Raw genomic sequence first — 20,616 nt, 5'->3', positions numbered from 1 at the left:
TAAACAAATCGCGACATTCCACGGCAAGCGGACTTGGGAGAGCGGCCCCACTTCGGGTCTGTATGTAGAGGATGACACACTTTCCCTGCGAAGATCTGTGTGGGGCACGAACTCCGGATCGTGGGCCTGATCCAAGGGCCATAATGGCTCCATACTCTGGGCTGTAGACACCGGTGTTATGGGAGCACCCGGGAAACCTAAAGACGAGTCTTGAGCATGCGTCATCGTCCCTGCGCGGCCTGCCCCGCCCACCTGCTGCCTCTAGGCTTCTATTGGCTGCCTCGCTGAAGGCCCGCCCCCTTGAAGGAGGAAGACACTCAGTAGCCAGTCTAAATAACCGTAAATAACCTGACGTCATTCCGTAACCAGTCACAAGCAACGATCTTCAGCCTTGTCCAATGAGGTCGTGCACGGGTCATGGCCCGCGGAGTTTAAGTTTAGTCGGGCGACGCGGAAGTGGCGAGCCAGTCGTGGAGGCAAGGGACAGGTTCTGTTGCGCACGGGAGGAGGGCCGCGCTTCCAGCCGAGTTACCCCGGCCGAGTGAGGGGCTACAGGGCTAAGCCCTGGGCCAGTGGAGGCGTCGTCACCGCCCGTGGCAGGCAAGCCGAGGCGCACGGGCGTCCGTGGACGTCTGAGCGCTCCTGGACCAGGACGAGTGCACGCCGGGCCTCGTCCCCTGCGGATTCCGCGGCAAGGTTCCTTAACGACTGCAGCTTGAAGTTCCCGTGGTTGCCAGGAGGCTGGGCTTCGGAGGAAGGTAAGCCAGGCGACCATGCTGGGTTAGGAGAAACGCCGAGGGAGCTTGGGGCCAAAGCGAGTGATGTGACCGGGCGCTAGTCTCGGCCTGTTATTTAGTAGTTAGGTGATTAAGTCACGTCGCCTATCTGGGGTTCATATTCTTTAAAATAAGCGAGGAGGGATGGGTGGTATTCTGATACGTTAGTGAGGAAGAGCTACCGTTCCTTTTGTCAAAGCCTTGCGTCGGCCCCCTGCCTGCTTTCAAGGATTGGTTGAACTCATCCCTCTGAAGAGTCTCAGCCCAAAGCTTTCGGAGAGAGGGCGCATCGCTGTTGCAACTAACTTGAAGGCTTCCCTGCTGTTTCCAATTTCGCTGATTGATATTTATTAACCAGGTCCGTTCAGAGCCTCAAAAAAATTCTATGAAGTTTTAATGCAACTTAACGGATAAATTGAAGTTTCTTTTACCAACCCTTCTCCATTCCCCCATTCCTCTTTTTCTCTCCTCTCATTAAAATAATGCTGGCCAGAGAGATTAGTTGATGGTGTAATGTGTAACCAAAGGGGTTTTCCAGTTATTTAACACAATTTTGTGCGGCAGTTATTTATCAAGAGTAATGTTTTCTAATTTTTTTCCCTTAAGGTATCAAGAAACAACGTTTCCTTAAATTTGCTTCTGTGTTTGCCTCATCAATGTCATTCATATTGAGTATCTTAAGAGAGATGCTGGAATATTTTGGTGTTCCTGTAAACCAGGTAAATGTCTTTTAATGGATTTGAATGAACCTGTTGTATTTGTTTGAGGTCTTATTTTGGAAATGATTTATATGTCAACATTCAAGGCAAAATTGTTACTTCTCTATAGGTGTAACAAAGGCGAGTTTCCTTTAGTATAGCTTTGATAGTTTGAGTTAAAAAAGGGATAAGATTATCAGGAACCTGTTTACTTGATAGGTCAAATGCCAACAAAAGATACAACCGAAGCAAAAGATAGACATGACCTTCATAGATAAAATACTTAAAAAATATCTAGTGGCTTTATTTAAGGTAATTTAAGTTTGATACTTGGATATAATGGCAAGTTATAGCTCAGCAAATTCAGAATAAATATTAAGGAGAGAGGTTGGCTTAGGTGCGAGAAGCATAAGCAAATCAAATTTTGTCTACTTATTGAGTAGCTATGACATCTAAGACAATATGCTTGTTTCTGTAGGTGATGCAGAGTAGCAGTACATGGTTCTTGTGTTCATGATGCTTAAAATATAATATGAGATATAAGAAACGTATATAGATAACTGTAATACAGGACTGAATATAAGAGAGACACAAAAATAATAGGGGGGCTTACAGAAAATGGGCAAATTGTTGCTGTTTGGTGTGGTGAATTAGAATAGACAAGGATAATTAAAATGTTTTAAACAAAAGTTGAAAAATGATGGAGCCATTAATATAAATGGACAATTCCATACGAGAAACTACTTTGAGTAGGGAGATAAGTCATATGTGCTGTTGGAATATATAAATACAAAGGTCCTGCAGATAATTGGGTATATGGTTCTGGAAAGTAGGAAGGAAAAGAGATTCAGATTTGGAGTGGTCGACATTCTTTGATATTTGACTTTGATGACGTGTAATGGAAGATGTCACTGGATGTTATTGAAGCATTTTGAATTTCAGAATTGAAGAGATTAAAGACAACAAAGACTGAGTGATTGTTGAAGATTTGCTTATCAGTAGATTATCGATGCCTTTAGGGATTTCTGTAGGTGAAGAGTGGCAGCTGAACTGTAGTAGTTTGAAGAATGATTGAGGAAGGGAAGTGGCATCAGCAACCTTCTTTTGAAAAGTTTGTGAAAAGAAATTGAGAGAGGCCATCAATCTGAAGGAAAACTGCTTAACCCAAAAGAGCATGTGTTCTTGATAATGGATAGTGGGGAATTAAGTTGGATAGATAGAATAGGGCCAAGTGGCAGAGGACCTTTGAGGGTGATTGGAGAATGAATACGCAATTCATGGAGTATGTTATGGCAACTGAGCTGCAGAATTGATGGAAGATTGTGAGGCTGGCTGATGGAATCAGTATTTAATGGTTAGAGCCAGGTGCTTGGATATGATCAGATAAATTCAGAACCCTTGCCATTTAAAAACAGAGGAATGGCATGACTTTGTGCAGAAGATTCTATGTGCTGATGACTTTCAAATCATTCTCTCTAGCCCCAGTTTTTCTCAGCTAGTCCTATGGCTTCGATTTTTACCTGTCATGTATTCTGTATGCTGATGATTCCCAAATCCATCTTTCTAATGCAGGTTGTCTCCTAAGTTCTAGAACTGTGTATCCATCTGCTTGATGTTTCCATGAGGATGCTAATAGGATGCTACCTCTATATCTGTGGCTTCTAATAAACTTCACTTTCCTTATGGGATCTCAGGAAAAATGAAAAGTCCAATTTTTAATGCTTTTTAAAGAGAGAAAATGCCTCTTTTGTGTTGAAATCACTTCCAAAAGAACAAACGTTATGTCATATTTTGGGGGAGGTTCCTGTGGGAATAGTTTACACCAATATGGGAAACTCCAAGCTAAAGAACAAAGTTATTATTTGAGTTATAGAAGCACATTTCATTTCTGTTATCTTCTCAAGAACTTACTACTAGAAAAGGTATTCCACTGTAAGTAAAGCATTCTTTTTTTTTCTCTTTTTTAAAATTGAAATGTAGCTGATTTACACTATTGTGTAGTTTTAGCTGTACAGCAAAGTGATCAGTTATATAATATTTCAGATTATTGTCCATTATAGGTTATTACAAGATATTGATATAGTTCCCTGTGCTAGGCAGTAGATTCTTGTTGCTTTTCTATCTTACACACAGTAGTTTGTATCTGTTAGTCCCATACTCCTAATATAACTCCCCTTCCCTTTCCCCTTTGGCAGCCGTAAGTTTGTCTTCTATGTCTGTGAGTCTGTTTCTCTGTTTTGTTTATAGATTCATTTGTAGAATTTTTTAGAGTCCCCATATAAGTGATAATATTTGTCTTTCTCCGTCTGACTTATTTCACTTAGTATGATATTCTCTAGGTCCATCCATGTTGCTGCAAATGGCAATATTTTATTCTTTTTTATGGCTGAGTAATATTCCATTGTGTGTATGTATGTGTGTATGTATGTATGTATATCTATATCTATATCTGCCACATCTTCAACCAGTCATCTGTTGATGGGCACTTGGGTTGTTTCCATGTCTTGGCTATTGTAAAGAGTGCTGCTATGGACATTGGGGTGCATGTATCTTTTTGAATTAGAGTTTTCCCCAGGAGTGGGATATTGCTGGATCATATGATAGCTCTACTTTTATTTTTTTAAGGAACCTCCATACTGTTCTCCATAGTGGCTGCACCAATTTACATTCCCACCATCAGTGTAGGAGGGTTCCCTTTTCCCCACACCCTCTCCAGTATTTATTATTTGTAGACTTTTTGATGATAGTCATTCTGACCCACATGAGGTGATACCTCGTTGTTTTGATTTGCATTTCCCTAATAGTTAGGGCTGTTGAGCATCTTTTCTTGTACCTGTTGGCCATCTGTATGTCTTTGCAGAAATGTCTATTTAGGTCTTCTGCCCATTTTTTGATTGGGTTGTTTGTTATTTTGATATTGAGTTGTATGAGCTGTTTGTATATTTTGGAGATTATCCATTTGTCGGTTGCATAGTTTGCAAACACTTTCTCCTATTCTGTAGGTCTTTTCATTTTACTGATGGTTTCCTTTGCTGTGCAAAAGCGTTTAAGTTTAATTAGGTCCCATTTGTTTATATTTGCTTTTATTTCTTTTGCCTTAGGAGACTTAAGGAAATATTGCTACAATTTATGTCTGAGAATGTTTTGCCTATGTTCTCTTCTAGTTTTATGGTGTCATGTCTTACATTTAGGTCTTCAAGCCATTTTGAGTTTATTTTTGCATATGGTGTGAGGGAGTGTTCTAACTTCATTGATTTTCATGTAACTGTGCAGCTTTCCCAACAGCACTTGCTTTTCTCCATCGTATATTCTTGCCTCCTGTGTCGTAGATTAATTGACTGCACATGCGTGGGTTTGTTTCTGGGCTCTCTGTTGTGTTCCATTGATCTATATGTCTCTTTTTGTGCCAGTACGACAGTAAGTAAAGCATCCTTAAACTGTTTAGGGCCTGCTTCATTTATTCCCCTTTTTATTTCTCCTTTAAAGGAAATTACATGAATATACTCTGTATTACTTCACTGTTTGAAAAATTGAAATTGTCCATTTTTCATTGGGCCCAAAGATGGGATTTTTAGCTGGGAGGAGGGGAGACAATTTTTCTGAATAAAGTTCCCCAAGATATTTGGCCATTATCAGAAATAAAACAGAATGAATTTGTGGTGCTTTCTCAAAAGATCTTTCTTCCTGGAATCTGTATATGTTAACTCCCATCCCCCTGCTTCCCACTTTTTTAAAGACAGATATGAATAAAGTTTAATTCTTTGAAGAAAATACTTTAGAAGTATGCCATTCTATATTTTCTTTTTAAAAATAAATGTTATTGCATATTTTACATTTTTTCCATAAATAATATCAATATAAACATGCTTAATAGAATATGACTTTTTAAACAGTGCTTTATGTTTAAATAGGTTTTGCAGATTTGGGAAAATAAAGACTATGGATCAGCTCGGAGTATTGTTCGTATTATAGGGAAAATTCTTCCTTTAGAACCTTGTCCCAGGCCTAATTTTGAGGTAAGTCAGTCAACGTGCGTTGAAGCACCATGTGTAAAATTATCCCAGGTACTCCTAGGGACATAGAGTAGAACAAAAGAAGAAATGTTTCCTGCAAGCCAAAAACCTTTAGTTTATCCTGGAAACAAGTCATTTCACGTGTGTCTTTGTCTTTATTTTTTTAAGTAGTTATATCCAAAGATTGGCAGATGTGAAGCAACCCCTGAGTAGCTTATTTTATTCTTCTAGTTTGTGTTTTATGTTGGATGACATTCACCAGGGGAGAGAACATTGCCACATGTGTAGACTTTAGAATAATTATTTTCCTCAGTTTTTCTTTCTCGCTAATAGGTGTATGTTTTTCTATTGCATATCCTTTTTCCTTTTCACTCTTGTGGATTTTTAACTTACATAAATAGTTTCCACGGGCATGTGTCTTTCCCCGACTCCCTGACTTTCTTTTTCCTTTTTTCCTTTAGCTGATCCCACTCTTGAACTCTGTGGACCCAGCTAACTGTGGATCTGTAGTTCCATCTTTTGCTGACGTTTTGTATGTGACGAATGATGAAGAAGCCAGTTATCTCAGATTTCGGTAATTTTTCTACTTATCTTGGAACGTGGGGTGTGGGCTGTAATCTGAATTCTTCCACATGTTGAAGTATGTTCAGGCTGATCGAGCCTTTTTATTTTGTCTACCTCTGTACTGCGCTGTGTCCTGCTTGTGTCTTCCTAATAGGGATAACTGGTGTTTTCTCATTTTTAGCCAGTTTTTTCTTTTTTTTTTTAATCTGTTTTATTTTTATTTATTATTTTTGGCTGTGTTGGGTTTTCGTTGCTGTGCACGGGCTTTCTCTAGTTGCGATGAGCTGGGGCTACTCTTTGTTGTGGTGTGAGGGCTTCTCATTGCAGTGGCTTCTCTTGTTGCGGAGCACAGGCTCTAGAGTGTGTGGGCTTCAGTAGATGCGACGTGTGGGCTCAGTAGTTGTGGCTCATGGGCTCTAGAGCGCAGACTTGGTAGTTGTGGCGCACGGGCTTAGCTGCTCCGCGGCATGTGGGATCTTCCCAGACCAGCGCTCAAACCCATGTCCCCTGCATTGGCAGGCGGATTCTTAACCACTGTGCCGCCAGGGAAGCCCCTAGCTAGTCTTTCTTAATGCACATTTAAACCTCACCCAAGGCCTAGGAAGGAATGATATTAAAAGGATATAAAAATCACCATGTTCATTTTTAGGAGAAAGCTCTTTCCTATACTAAATACTATATTTATTTATTTTATATATTTAGCCAAAACTTATATAGTGTTTACTGTTTACCAGGCAATGATGTTAAATATATTTCAACATTTGGATGTTTTACTGCTTGGTAGTACTAACTTAGCTGTTAGTGTATTCAGATACAGGCTGAAGTACCAAAGGATCAGTTACTCAAAAAAACTGGCTAAATTTATTCTATATCAAATCGGTTTATAAATTTTCAAAAAATTAGAATACAGTAAACTTACCCCAACGTAACAAGGAATCCTGTAGGACCTTATATTCCAAATATGTAGAGTTTCTAAATAAATTAACTTTATTTCTAAATAAATCAATTTGTACTGTGTTTGAAGTTAATAGATAGGATTATTATTTTTAGTTTACAGTCTGAAAGCAAGATGTGTTCTTTCGTTCACCGACCGCTTATTGGTCACCTATTAAAGGCAGCATTTGTTCTGGGTACTGAGAATATAAAGTTACATAAGATGTTATTTGTCCTCAGTGAGTCTAGAGACCATTATAGGGTAAAGAGAGCTATTCTGATTTTGTTTTGGTATCTTTATTCTTTAACTGAACGAATTTATTTCTAGAAAATTTTTCTTCCTCCTTTTCTCTCTCTCTCCATTTTTTCCTTCCACCTACAGAAATAGTATATGGAAAAATGAAGAAGAGGAGAAAATTGCTTCTTTCCATCCTTTGCAACTAGTTGAAGATCCACTGACACCTGCTCTAAGGCATAACGAACCAACAAAAAGTGATTGGCCCGAAAGTGAAGCTGCAATTAAAAAAATAGCTGCCCTTGAAGATGAGCTAGCTTTTCTTCGCTCTCAGATTGCTGCAATTGTGGGAAGGCAAGAACTGAGAAACAGTACAAACTCTGGTAAGTAACGGAGTTTTATTTCAGTTGGATGATAGTCATTTAGTATTTAAGTCAGTGTGGTCCTGAGTAAGAAAAGAATGTTTACTGCTAATGTATCTTATGAATGACATTAAATATGAAACGATGTTGGGTGTATATATGTATTACCTCTGATGTTTATTGAGAATAAATTAAGATGCATTTGTAGTGACAGGGATGGCTTTGGTTTAAAGAAGAGCTAGCTATGCTGCCGAAGATTGTAGTTTTGTATTTAAGAGCCTGTTTTCTAAGTACAGTTGTCCCTTGGCATCCGTGGGATGTTGGTTCTAGGACCCCTGTGGACACCAAAATCTTAGGATGCTTAAGTCCCTTATATAAAATGGCATATTTACATATAACCTATACACATCCTGCATCCTCCCATATACTTTAAATCATCTCTAGATTACTTATAATACCTAATAAAATGCAAATAGTTATAAATACAATGGAAATGCTATGTAAATGGTTGTCAGTGCATGGATGATCAAGTTTTGCTTTCTGGAACTTTTCTGGAATTTTTTTTTTCATATTTTTTTTTTGCGGTACGCGGGCCTCTCACTGTTGTGGCCTCTCCCGTTGCGGAGCACAGGCTCCGGACGCGCAGGCTCAGCAGCCATGGCTCACGGGCCCAGCCGCTCCGCTGCATGTGGGATCCTCCCGGACCGGGGCACGAACCCACGTCCCCTGCATCAGCAGGCGGACTCTCAACCACTGCGCCACCAGGGAAGCCTTTTTTCATATTTTTGATCTGTGGTTGGTTGAATCTGCAGATGTAGAGCCTGAGGATACAGAGGGCTGACTGTAGGCTTTTCTAACTCTGTAGAAAAGTGTTGGAAATTTAAACGGAGGGATGCATTAATTTGAGACAAGAGTATGGATTTGAGGCTTCATATATATATACATTTGTAGTTTGAAGTTATTGCTGCTATACTTCCATCAAATCTAGGTGAATACTGTTTTCCAGATGATTCTTTTTAAAATTTTTAGACATGTGGCTTGCTTTAAATAATATACATACACACACAATATCTGTATGTATATAAAAGCATCCATATAAACACATATATAATTTGTGTGTAACAATATTTATATAGTATTGTATATTTATAATTTATATTACATATTATATATACTACTATGTAATAAATGAGATATGATATATACACTTTTTTAAAAGCAGTCTTGTTACACATGATATTAGGAGCAAATATGCTGTGAAAAAGTTAAGTATTTGGTACCCGTCTTAGGCTCCTGCCTAGAAAATATATGCCTGGGTGTTTCTACAATGTCATCATTAGAGTGAATATATCAGTTTGCATGTTCCTAGCCACAAGTTGTTGATCGTGTTTTAGCTTTTGCAAATAGAGGATGAAATTCAGATTGCATGTGAAAAAAGCACTTTTAATTTTCTCTTTAAAATGTATTCTCCCCCTTCCCCTACACAGAGAATCCTAATTGGATTAAAAATGAATTTACTGTTTGCTTGACTCTTTCAGAAATTACTAAGCAGGTGGGATTGCTTCACCTTCCTGGCCACAGTATCATTATTTTAGTAGCATTACAGAATTGTTCCTGTTTTGATGCTAATTAGTGTTACGTATTATATTGGAGAAAATTTTGCATGGTTTTTCAACAGACCACATTTTCTTTAGGCTCCTTGGACTTGAAGAACAACAGGCCTAGTGGTTTGGGACACATGCCATCATCAGGGACTACTCAACTGAGTGTCGAACCAGATTCATTTTCAAGTTCAGTGTTTCCCTCTCCTCCTCCTCCACCACCGCCTCCTCAGGTTTCTTCTCTACAGCCTCCATGTTCTCCTCTCGTGCAAACAGCATCTAATAATATTTGTGCATCAAATAATTCAGCAACTGAAGAGAAAAAACAGCACGCAGATACTAGGAAAACCAATTTTAGTCATCATTCAAAAAACCAGAAAAATAAAGATGTTCCAAACATGTTGGATGTTCTGAAGGATGTGAATAAGGTTAAGCTACGTGCTATTGAAAGGTATGTTGTCATAATTTGAGAAATGAACCCAAATTTTATCAATGGTGTTTAAAGAAATTATTATATTTATCAAAGTAAACATATATAAGTCTTCTCTTTGATTCCTCTTTATCCCAAATACCCCTCGAGAGAGAATCATTTTCAGTTTTTTGTGACTCTTTGTTCTAGTGTCCTATCTCCATATTTTTGAAACAGCGTACTACTTTTGCTATTTCTTGATATTTTAGTTATATTTACTTGCAATTGTTAAAAATCTGGAATACGTTCTCTTAGACATTCTACCCCCTAACACACATGCACACACACTTCTTATTACATCTTCCCGATATGGTTAAGTCACAGTCTTTCCTTAAATCCGTGTTCAGAATTTATATCCTTACTATAACAGTAAACATTCACAGGTAAGCCATTTCATATACTATGATTACATTTTGTTTGTTGACTAATTTTATTTTATTTATTTATTTATTTATTTTTTGCGGTACGTGGGCCTCTCACTGTTGTGGCCTCTCCCGTTGCGGAGCACAGGCTCCGGACGCGCAGGCTCAGCGGCCATGGCTCACGGGCCCAGCCGCTCTGTGGCATGTGGGATCTTCCCAGACCGGGGCATGAACCCGTGTCCCCTGCATTGGCAGGCGGACTCTCAACCACTGTGCCACCAGGGAAGCCCCTGTTTCTTCATTCTTGAAGCATTTAAGATCTTCTCTTTGGTCCAGGTGTTCTTAAATTTCATGGTGATGTGCCCTGGAGAGTTCTTTTTAACTTTCTTATGCTGAGCATTTACTTCTTTTTAAGTTCCTTATGCTGAGTTCACTTATTGATTGAACTCAGTCAGTTTAGAGTTTTATGTCCTTTATTTTGGGAAATTTCTTATAACATTTCTCTGATAATTTTCTCCTATTCTTTCCTTCTGCTCTCTTTTTTTGGAAAGTCTAGTAGAAGTTTGAATGCCAGAATTATTTGTCTTATCTTCATATCTTTACTGTTTTCTTCTCTTTGCTTTTTTTTATTGTACTTTTTGAGAAAATGCTTTCTAACTCTTCTTTTCCTGTCATCACTTATTTTTGGGGGGTGTGGGGTGGGGTGTGGGGGGCTGTGCAGCTTGTGGCATTCTAGTTCCCTGACCAGGGATTGAACCAAGCCCTCAGCAGTGAAAGTGTGGAGTTCTAACCACTGGACTGCCAGGGAATTGCCCCCGTCATCATATTTTTAATTTGCAAGACCCATTTCTTTTTCTTTGAGTGCTCCTTTTTTATGTCTTCTTGCTTTTGTGTGTCTTATGCTACTGAAAATATTAACTACAGTTTTATTCTAAGTTTTCTTTTGCTCTTGAATTATGTTCATTTTTCCTGAGTTCCTTTTCCTCTTATTGATTTTGGTCTCCATTTATAGTTTTGGAGCCTTATTTAAGTATCTGTGATTCGCAGCTATGCATTTATATTTAAAAGTGAGGCACGGAAAAGCTGATTGAACTTTCTTTGTGTGAGGTGGGATTGCTAGCTGGTGGACTTCACAATTTAGTGACTGAGGAGAGGACCTTGCCATTTTGTTAGCCAGATCCCATATTTCAGTAGCTGTATGTCTTTTCTTTGGGACTAGAGAGTTTTTCTAGAAAGTTCTTCAGTCTCCTTCTTGGTCAGGAGAGTTGGGGATTACACGGGTGGTGCAAGCTAGGTAGTTTGAGAGTTGAGTGGGGAAAGGGCAAGGGAGGGGCGTGTCATTCCCTATGTGGACTTTTCCTCAATCCGTCTGTTTTTAGGAAGGCAGCTTACCTCTCACTCTCTTCACTGTCATCAGCTTTCCAGCTTACAACATTTTGTTGCAATTCTTATCTACTCTCGTCTCTCGTAATCTCTTTGTCTTTGTGGATGTACATCTTTTTCATTTCTTTGCTGTTATTTTAGTAGGCTTTCACAGAGATCTGCCATGTTCACCTGGAAATTCCTCAATGAAGTTTTGCTGAGAAAATAAATGTATTTTCTGTGTAATAGTGTTAGGACAGATAAGTCATTTCATTATTAATGAGGTTATGATTGATCCTTGTATGAGGCAGCTAGTACAGAGAAAAATCTTACAGTTGTAGGTACACGTTTAGTCCCAACTAGATCTCTTACTGGTATCGTTGGGCACAGTCAGTGTAAAATGGTGACTCTGGCTGTTACCATCACTGGAGAAATGACTGAAGTGCCAGTAGACTCCACCCTCCACACCTCTATTCTCTCATTTTTCTAACAACTGATCTTGTTTCATACATTACTGCTAAATCCGATGAGACTTCCCACATCTTTACATTTACAAATTTACTACCCATGTTCTCTGCCTTCCATCTTGTTATTGCAAATGAAGCATCCTTGATCATGTCCATGCTCTCCCCTCGGTCGCTGGTTCCCCTTCTCTCTAAGCATTTCACTTAAAATTCTCCTGTCTTCTGTGTCATCAAATTTTCCATCTTTATTCTTCTCTTCACACTTGAGCATTTCCCATCTTCAAAACATGTGTACCCTCAGCGATTATAGTTTCTCTGTTCCCTTTCTGGTATAAATTCTTGATGTTGTTTATAGTTGGTTTCCATTTCTCACTGCCTTCTAGTCACTGTAATATGGTGTCTGTTCCCATCACTCCACTGAAAACTGTTCTTTCAAGGTCTCCAGTGACTCCATGTTGCTAAATCCAGTGGTCAATTCTCATTGCTCTTCTTACTTGACCTCTCAGCAGCGTTTGATGCAGTCCTCAGTTCCCTCCTCCTCGGAACACTTTTTTCACTTGGCCTTGAGGAAATCATGCTTGGTTTTCCTCTTACCTCATTGTCCACCTCTTATTTCTTTGCTTATTCTTTCTTCTGGGCCTGGTCTCTGAATGTTGGCATGTTCAAGGCTCAGCCCTCAGCCCCCTTCTTCTCTCCACCCACATTGTTTCCTTGCGTGATCTCATCTAGTCCTAGGCTTTAGATACCAGCTAAATGCTAATGATGCCCACATTTATTTTTCTAGCCCTGACCTCTCCTCTGAGCCCCATGCCTACTTCACATCTTCATTTGCCTGCCTCACAGATGCCTCACAGGTACCTCACGCTTCACATGTCCAAAACAGAACTCTTCCTTCCTACCTGTTCCATCCTCTGCCTTGAAAACTTATTCTTTCCCCAAGTCTTTTGCTTCTCAGCAAATGGCAACAATATTACCCTCGGTCCAGACATCTGGAAATCATCCTGTTTTTTCATTTCCTTTCTATCCCACATCCTTTCCATCAGCATACAGCTCAAATTTATGTACCCTCAGTGGTCCTCACTGCCACCTTTCAATCTAAGCCACTATGTTTTTTTTTTTTTTTTTTTTGATGTGGACCTTTTTTTTTAAGTCTTTATTGAATTTGTTACAATATTGCTTCTGTTTTATATTTTGGTGTTTTGGCCAGGAGGCATGTGGGATTTTAGCTCCCCGACCAGGGATTGAAGCCACACCCCCTGCATTGGTAGGTGAAGTCTTAACCACTGGACCACCAGGGAAGTCCTGCCACTATCTTATATAGCTTGGACTTTTGCAGTCGCCTCCAACCTGGTCTCTCTTCATTCTTGCCTCCTTATCTGTTCTTCATATAGTAACCAGAGTGACCTTTAAAAATTGAAGTCAGATCATGCCATTCCCCTGCTTAAAACCCTTTGGTGGTTTTCCATTGCGCTTAGAATGAAATCTTGACACCTTGCTGTGGCTTGGAAGTCTCTCTAGGATTCAGCCCTTATCTCTCTGACCTCACGTCCTACTTCCCATCTTACTTTCTGCACTCCAGCTGTACCTGTTTTTCTTTTTTCTTTTCTCACAGGTGCCAACCTCCTTGCTGATGCATCCACTGGATGTTTACACTAAAATTGACTGCTTGTCATTTCCTTAAAGAGGATGTCACCTCCTTTAAGAGGCTTTTCCTCATCATCTCATCGAAAGTGCTTTCATCCTAGCTACTGTCACATTTCCCTCTTTTATCTTATCCACAGCACTGGATAGTTGCTGTCCAAAATGTTCTTGCTTACTTGTTTTGGTGTAACACTCCTGCCACCAGAGTGTTCTATGGAAGTAGGATACTGCTCTACCCCTGAAGCGTAACACAGAGCCTGGTAAAATAGGGGGCATTAAGATTGAATGAATGAATGAACAGTTAGCCTGATGTTTTTCTTTTCTTGAACTCCATAGTCCTTTTAAAAGTTCTTAAATATTTCTTTAAATTTTTCTACCCACTGGAAAATTAGAAAATAAAAAATAAAGATGATATTTGATAAATCCCAGGTTATAATGGATTGTGGTAGAGCCTCACATGGGTTCCCAGCTTTCTGATTACTAATCCATTGTGCCCTCCAGATTTGTTTTTATTACAAGGCAAAACATTCCGATCTCTTGAAGATTGTAATATATTATGCTTATATTTCTGCTGTGTTTGTCAACAAGGAACTTAAATTACACAAAGTTTTAATATATTCCATTTTTTTTAAAGGTCCCCTGGAGGCAGACCCATTCATAAAAGGAAAAGACAAGACTCACCTTGGGATCCAGTGTCTTTAATATCCCATGCACTTAAGCAGAAATTTGCATTCCAAGAAGAAGATTCCTTTGAGAAAGAAAATAATTCTTGGGAGTGTTCTCCATTTTCTAGTCCGGAAACTTCAAAGGTGAGATTATAAGGTTAAATCTTCAATTTTTCTAGTGCGTATTGTTCATGATGTATCTTTACCTTCAAGTTCCTTGAAGTAATTAATTATGCAGAATGGGCTTAAAATTGTTGATGCTGTGTGCTGCTAATGTTCCTATTGTTTGTGTTGACTTTCACGTTCATTTTTAGCTTTTAGCATACTATGAAGTTTTTTTGAGGTAAAACACTTGATTTGAAAAATACTTGTGCATAAGTTTATAATGGTTTATCCTGGGCACGTGCTAACTTGACATTGCTGTCTGCAGTATGAACTGGGTGTCTGAAACATTGAGAGGACCAGAGAAAAATGGTGTGATAGATTCAACCTAACCAAATTTAAATGTGAATATTCCCAATATTTTTTCCGGTCAAATATAAAGATTGGGGCTTCCCTGGTGGTGCAGTGGTTGAGAGACCGCCTGCTGATGCAGGGGACACGGGTTCGTGCCCCGGTCCAGGAAGATCCCACATGCCACGGAGCGGCTAGGCCCGTGAGCCATGGCCGCTGAGCCTGCACGTCCAGAGCCTGTGCTCTGCAACGGGAGAGGCCACAACAGTGAGAGGCCCGCGTACCGCAAAAAAAAAAAAAGTACAAATATGAAGATTGGATTATTTAGATAAATAGGACATTAACTGTGCTTTTAACAGAGCAGATGAGGTCATAATTACTTCAGTGACCATGCTCATTGGATACTTAAAACAACTCATAATATATTTCAACCCTTGACCCTTAAGATTGCTTCTTTCTTGAAGAGTCTTTTCTTTGGTTTAGATACAATCCAAATTTGGGGGGTGGTTTTCCATCTCATAAACTAGTTGAGGTAGTAAATAAGAATAAGCCTTAGGAGTGAGAGGAGAGTGAAAGATGGGCAGTATATAAAGCCCAGTGGGTGGCATTAGAGTGGCGGACATCAGTCAGACAGCAGAGGAGATGGAAAAACTAAAAAGCAGATGGCAACTCAAAGAGCACAACAGAGCAGGGGAAAATCATTCTACTCGTTTCAGCGTGTGTGTGGTTTCTACGTTACTGTTGTGCCTGTACATTAGCTGATGCTTATCATGTTGACTCAGAAGATTATATTCTCAACTCTAAGAAGGCAAAAAAGTATCTAGTTTACTTTAGAACTGTTTCAATTAAAATTACAAATGCGTCTTAAGTGTTCAACATTTGCATAGAAATTTGTAACTGGCAAAGTACTTTTTTTTTTACTCATCTCATTTGACCTATGCAGCAATATTTTTTTCTATCGAAGTATAGCTGATTTACAGTATTGTATTAGTTTTAGGTGTACACCATAGTGATTCAGTATTTTTGCAGTTTATACTCTATTATAGGTTATTACAAGATAGTGGCTATAATGCCCTCTGCTATACAGTATATCCTTGTTGCTTATCTATTTTATATATAATAGTTTGTTAATCCCATACCCCTAATTTTTCCCTCCCCACTTCCCTCTCTCCTTTGGTAACCACAAGTTTGTTTTCTGTATCTGTGAGTCTGTTTCTGTCTTGCATATACATTCTTTTTGTTTTGTTTTGTTTTTAGATTCCACATATAAGTGACATCATACAGTATTTGTCTTTCTCTGTCTGGCTTATTTTGCTAGGCATAATATGCTATAGGTCCACCCATGTTGCTGCAAATGGCAATATCTCATTATTTTTTATGGCTGAGTAATATTCCCGTGTGTGTGTGTGTGTTTTTGTGTGTGTGTGTGTGTGTGTGTGTGTGTGTGTGTATACCACATCTTGTCAGTCCAATGGTCCGTTGATGGTCCTGGGGTTGCCAATATTACCTCTTTTACACGTGAGGAAAATGAGCCTGAAAGTGGTTAAGTGACCTGCCTGTAGTCTGACATCTAAGTGGCAGAGCAGTGAATAGAACTTGGTTTATTAAAATTCTAGGATAGGGGGTCTTCCCTGGTGGCGCAGTGGTTGAGAGTCCGCCTGCCGATGCAGGGGACGTGGGTTCGTGCCACAGTCTGGGAGGATCCCACGTGCCGCGGAGCGGCTGGGCCCATGAGCCATGGCCGCTGAGCCTGTGCATCCGGAGCCTGTGCTCTGCAACGGGAGAGGCCACAACAGTGAGAGGCCCGCATACCGGAAAAAAAAAATTCTAAGATAGGGCTTCCCTAGTGGCGCAGTGGTTGAGAGTCCGCCTGCCGATGTAGGGGACACGGGTTCGTGCCCCCGGCCGGGAAGATCCCACATGCTGTGGAGCGGCTGGGCCCGTGAGCCATGGTTGCTGAGCCTGCGCATCCGGAGCCTGTGCTCCGCAACGGGAGAGGTCACAGCAGTGAGAGGCCCGCGTACCGCAAAAAAAAAAAAAAAAAAAAAATTCTAGGATATTTGAAAACCTTCAGCTATCTCAGAAATTCACTTAGGTGGAACACACAGTTTCCCAGTGATAGTGGATCAAGGAGGTATTAGTGGTTTGTCTTACACTGTTCACTGTTCTTTTCGCATTTTCTTTCCAGCCAACTACAAGCATCTTAGAGAAAGAACCATCTCTTTTTGTAAATTTTATAGCACCTTGCTTAGCGCTGGGCACATAGAGACTCAAATTGTAGTCTACGGAGAGCTCAGTCTGCAGCTGTGACTGTCTTGCTCACTTTCATGTTCTCAGCCCTGACTGAGCACAGTGCCTGACATGTAACCAGCTCTTAAACGACTACTTACTGTTGAATGAGTTAAGCCTCAAAGGGTTATTTGGTGTTTTTGTTGCCATTCTTTTTTTTACATCAGAATAGTTTCTGTGTTAAATATTTGCTTCACTTCAGTTTGGACACCATATTTCACAGTCAGAAGGACATTGAACTAAAGGAGGAACTGACAAACACAGCAGGTGTAGCCCAAGCCACGAGCTACAGGGCTTGTGTCTGCACCTACAAGGCAGGATTGCAGAAGTATGCCAGCATACTTATCCCTACATGTGAAAGGATCTCATCTCCTTTTAATGAAGTTAAATGTAGTCTATACACTGGGGTATATTAGTGCAAAGGTCTGAAGGATCTTGACTCTTAAGAATACCTGTCTCTGGTTTTAGAAGATCCAGCAGTTAACTGGCTACTGATGGTAGTTAGGTAAATGGATCTTTTTTTTTCCATGTATGTTAATGTTATTAAAAGCTGAATGTATACTTTGAGTGATTCTCCTAAGAGCTAAATAGTAAATGATTTAATGTTTCTCATTAGAGAACAGTAAGGTCTCATTATAAGGTAACAGATGCCATTTAATGGATTAAGAAAATGTAAACTAAGTCTGTATTGTACTACTCAACAGATGATAGTATGTTTGGATTTTTTTTTTTTTTTTTTTTTTTTTTTTTTTTGCGGTACGCGGGCCTCTCACTGCTGTGGCCTCTCCCATCGCGGAGCACAAGCTCCGGACGCGCAGGCTCAGTGGCCATGGCTCACGGGCCCAGCCGCTCCACGGCATGTGGGATCCTCCCGGACCGGGGCACGAACCCGTGTCCCCTGCATCGGCAGGCGGACTCTCAACCACTGCGCCACCAGGGAAGCCCGTATGTTTGGATTTTTACAATTTCTTAAAGCAGTTATGACTTTCTAACTTAAGAGCCTTTGAATCGTTTAAAAATTGGTAGTGATCTGGTTCACTTGGCCTCCAGCAACTTGGAGATTTTCAAAGAATATAAAATTATATTTGTTCGTTAAGATAGTCATACTTTGAATCATAGATTGAAACTTCTAAAAAATCTTCCTGAGGTGATAAAAGAATTATTCTTAGAAGCTGATTTTGACCGTTAAATGCTAGATTGTAGAAGTATTTAAAGAATCTTCTTGATAGGTTTTACCTACACTTGCTAGTAAATATGTACCCTTACCACTTTATTTCCTCTGTTCCTTTGTAAATAAATATGCTTTTTTGAACTTGTTTGTGTTTTATAGCAGTTCCAATTCACGTTCTCTCCTCACTACATTTAGAACGTCTGAACTTTTTTTGGCAAGAGGGTTCTGTAGTTAGTTTCTTGGTCAATGCAATGAAACACACACAAGTTTGGAACAGGTATTTTGTCCTTCTGCCAATACTAATGTGGTGTGGGAATTTACATGTTTCCCTAGAAATGGAGCTTAGGTTCCATTTGGAGGAACTCAGCACCCATCCATTTTACAGGCTCTCCCCTTTCGGAAGAGCCCAGTTTGCTCACAGGTTTCATGTTACTGTGGTAGAGAGTTGGCTGCCTGGTAACCCCTATTTCCGACCCCTTTCTCCTGGCACCTTCCAGTTAGGGGTGGCTGTGCAGCATCCATCTTACAGCCACGAGGAACGGGCTTGAATCACAGAGATGTGAACCCTGACATCACTGAGCTGCTGAACTAACACCAGCAAGAGCCATCTCCACACTTCTTGTTACATGAGAAAGAGAAATAAAAAAATATGCTTTGTGGGTTTTCTGTTACTTGCAGCCAGAAGCATTCATGATGGTACAGCAAGTACAGCAGTGTGACTTCCATACCTGCCTGTTACTCCTTCTGTGTAGTTTTCTGATACTTCTTATCCTGTGTCAGTAGTTTGTTCTTGCTGTTCCTGCCTCTCCTAGACATTGCTCCCACCCTGCTGTTTCTTCTCTCTTGTCTTTGTAATTAGACTCCTCTTTCTCTGAAATAACTGCTTTTTATCCCCCAGGGTAGTCTTGCATTTTCAGTTTTATAGTTTCCTTATTTAGAAATGTTTAAGGAACAACCCCTCCCCAACAGCCAGCAGAAACCTTTGGAAGATACCATTTTCTGCTGAGTGAAGTCCATTTCTTAAGAAACCTCAAGTTAGTTTTTTGGGGGGGCTTTTCTGTTCTACTTCAGAATGAATTTCCTGCTTGCCCAAAGCACATGTCAGCACCACGATGCATCAAGATTGAGTTGACTTTGGATTCACCTCTATTTAGAAGTCTCACTTCCGATGTCCTGGGGGACATGAGACCATGCCCTGAAATTCCCCTTCGGGAGGCCTTCTGAATAGCCTGCACTTGGGCTCCGGGTGACTTAATGTTGACTGTAGAGTTCCTCTGTTCCTTTGTAACAGGCTTTCATCATGAATCTATCTGTAAATTATCTAATACCTAAGTGTTATTTATAACATTTTATTCTATTTTAAACTTGTCTGAACATATATTGAGTGCTGACACTTTCTGTTCTTGCAAGGTATATAAACGCCAACTTCTTTTCCTGACTCTAAAGCATTAATCCTCCCACTTGCCCTAGAAGAGTCCCTCCTCTCTCCTCCCTTTTCCTCGGACGCCTTAAACTAAGTTGCATTCTCTTTCTTGATTGGCTGCTAGTTAATCCCTAGAAAAGAATCAGGGCATTTGACAAAACATTCTAACACTATTTTGTATTGGAAAAAATACTGGTTTTGTAATACAGACCGCAGGAAGTTAAAGCTGTTCAAAATCTTGACTGGTTGAGATGTGCAGATGATAGCAGTGATTGTCAAGGCAGGGAGGGGAGATGGGACTTCCTAGGAGGATGTAGCAGCATCTGGAGGGCACCCCTAAATTGAAACTATTGGCATGGAACTGTTATGGGGATGGAGTATCAAAAGACTTTGCTTTTACAATGAGAATGCAGTTGTGCTTTAATTATGAAATTTACATAAAAATTGGATTGGGAGAGAATTACTTGGAGGATGATTTAGATGGGAGCGATGGGGAAAAAAGACTTTTAAATGTGTTTTGCCGGATATTAAGCACAGACTCTCCTTAGACTAGAGAGGTTACATATGCAATTGCATTTCTTACAAATTGAAAACCAATAAAACAAAATGAAAAATGGGTCAGTGGGAATGAGGTGTGAAATTTTTATGTCAGAAAAGGGCTATTGCAGGCTGGGTCCTCTGGGAAGCAGACTGTGAGATGGCGATTAATGTGAGGAAGTCTATCCGGGTGTGTTCTCAGGATCACACCCCTGCAAGGGAAGGAATCAGGATTGGGTGAGGGAGAAGCTGGGCTGTAATGCAGCCTCGGCAAGGGCCTCAGCACACCCTGGAGGGCTCTCTGAAGCTAGGGTAGCCCTTATAGTACTGTACCATTGCTCTGAGGGTGCTGGGTCTTTATGTCTTCACATTGACCAAACATGGAGGAGTGGGGCATGACTTGAGCAAGGCATCCTTCGGCCAGGGGCATTTCCACAAGAGGTTTATCATACTGGTGCATCACAGTCCATTAGAAGATTAGCCATCCACAGAAGACATGGGTTCCAAAAATGTTGCAGGGCCCAGCCTGCCTTCCACTGCCATTAGCCTTCAGTAGTATTGACTGTCCAGAATTACCAGAACCCATTACCCTGTCATC

The 20,616-nt window shown here is 40.2% G+C and overlaps 1 protein-coding gene across 1 annotated transcript; it reads left to right on the top strand.

Moving 5' to 3' along the window:
• Window positions 1-1,432: 1,432 nt before the first annotated feature.
• MTFR2 (mitochondrial fission regulator 2) lies at window positions 1,433-14,301 on the top strand (the record flags this gene model as incomplete). The annotated part of the gene is made up of 6 exons (XM_079716795.1): window positions 1,433-1,495; window positions 5,386-5,490; window positions 5,949-6,061; window positions 7,367-7,602; window positions 9,276-9,633; window positions 14,115-14,301. 6 exons carry the CDS (start codon window positions 1,433-1,435, stop codon window positions 14,299-14,301), a joined length of 1,062 nt encoding a protein of 353 aa, XP_079572921.1.
• Between the last annotated feature and the right edge of the window lie 6,315 nt (window positions 14,302-20,616).

The sequence above is a fragment of the Hyperoodon ampullatus genome (genome assembly GCF_949752795.1).
Source record: "Hyperoodon ampullatus genome assembly, chromosome: 12".
Taxonomy (NCBI): Eukaryota; Metazoa; Chordata; class Mammalia; order Artiodactyla; family Ziphiidae; genus Hyperoodon; species Hyperoodon ampullatus.
The sequence above is the reverse complement of the archived record's forward strand: the minus strand, read 5'-3'. Positions and strand labels throughout refer to the sequence as shown.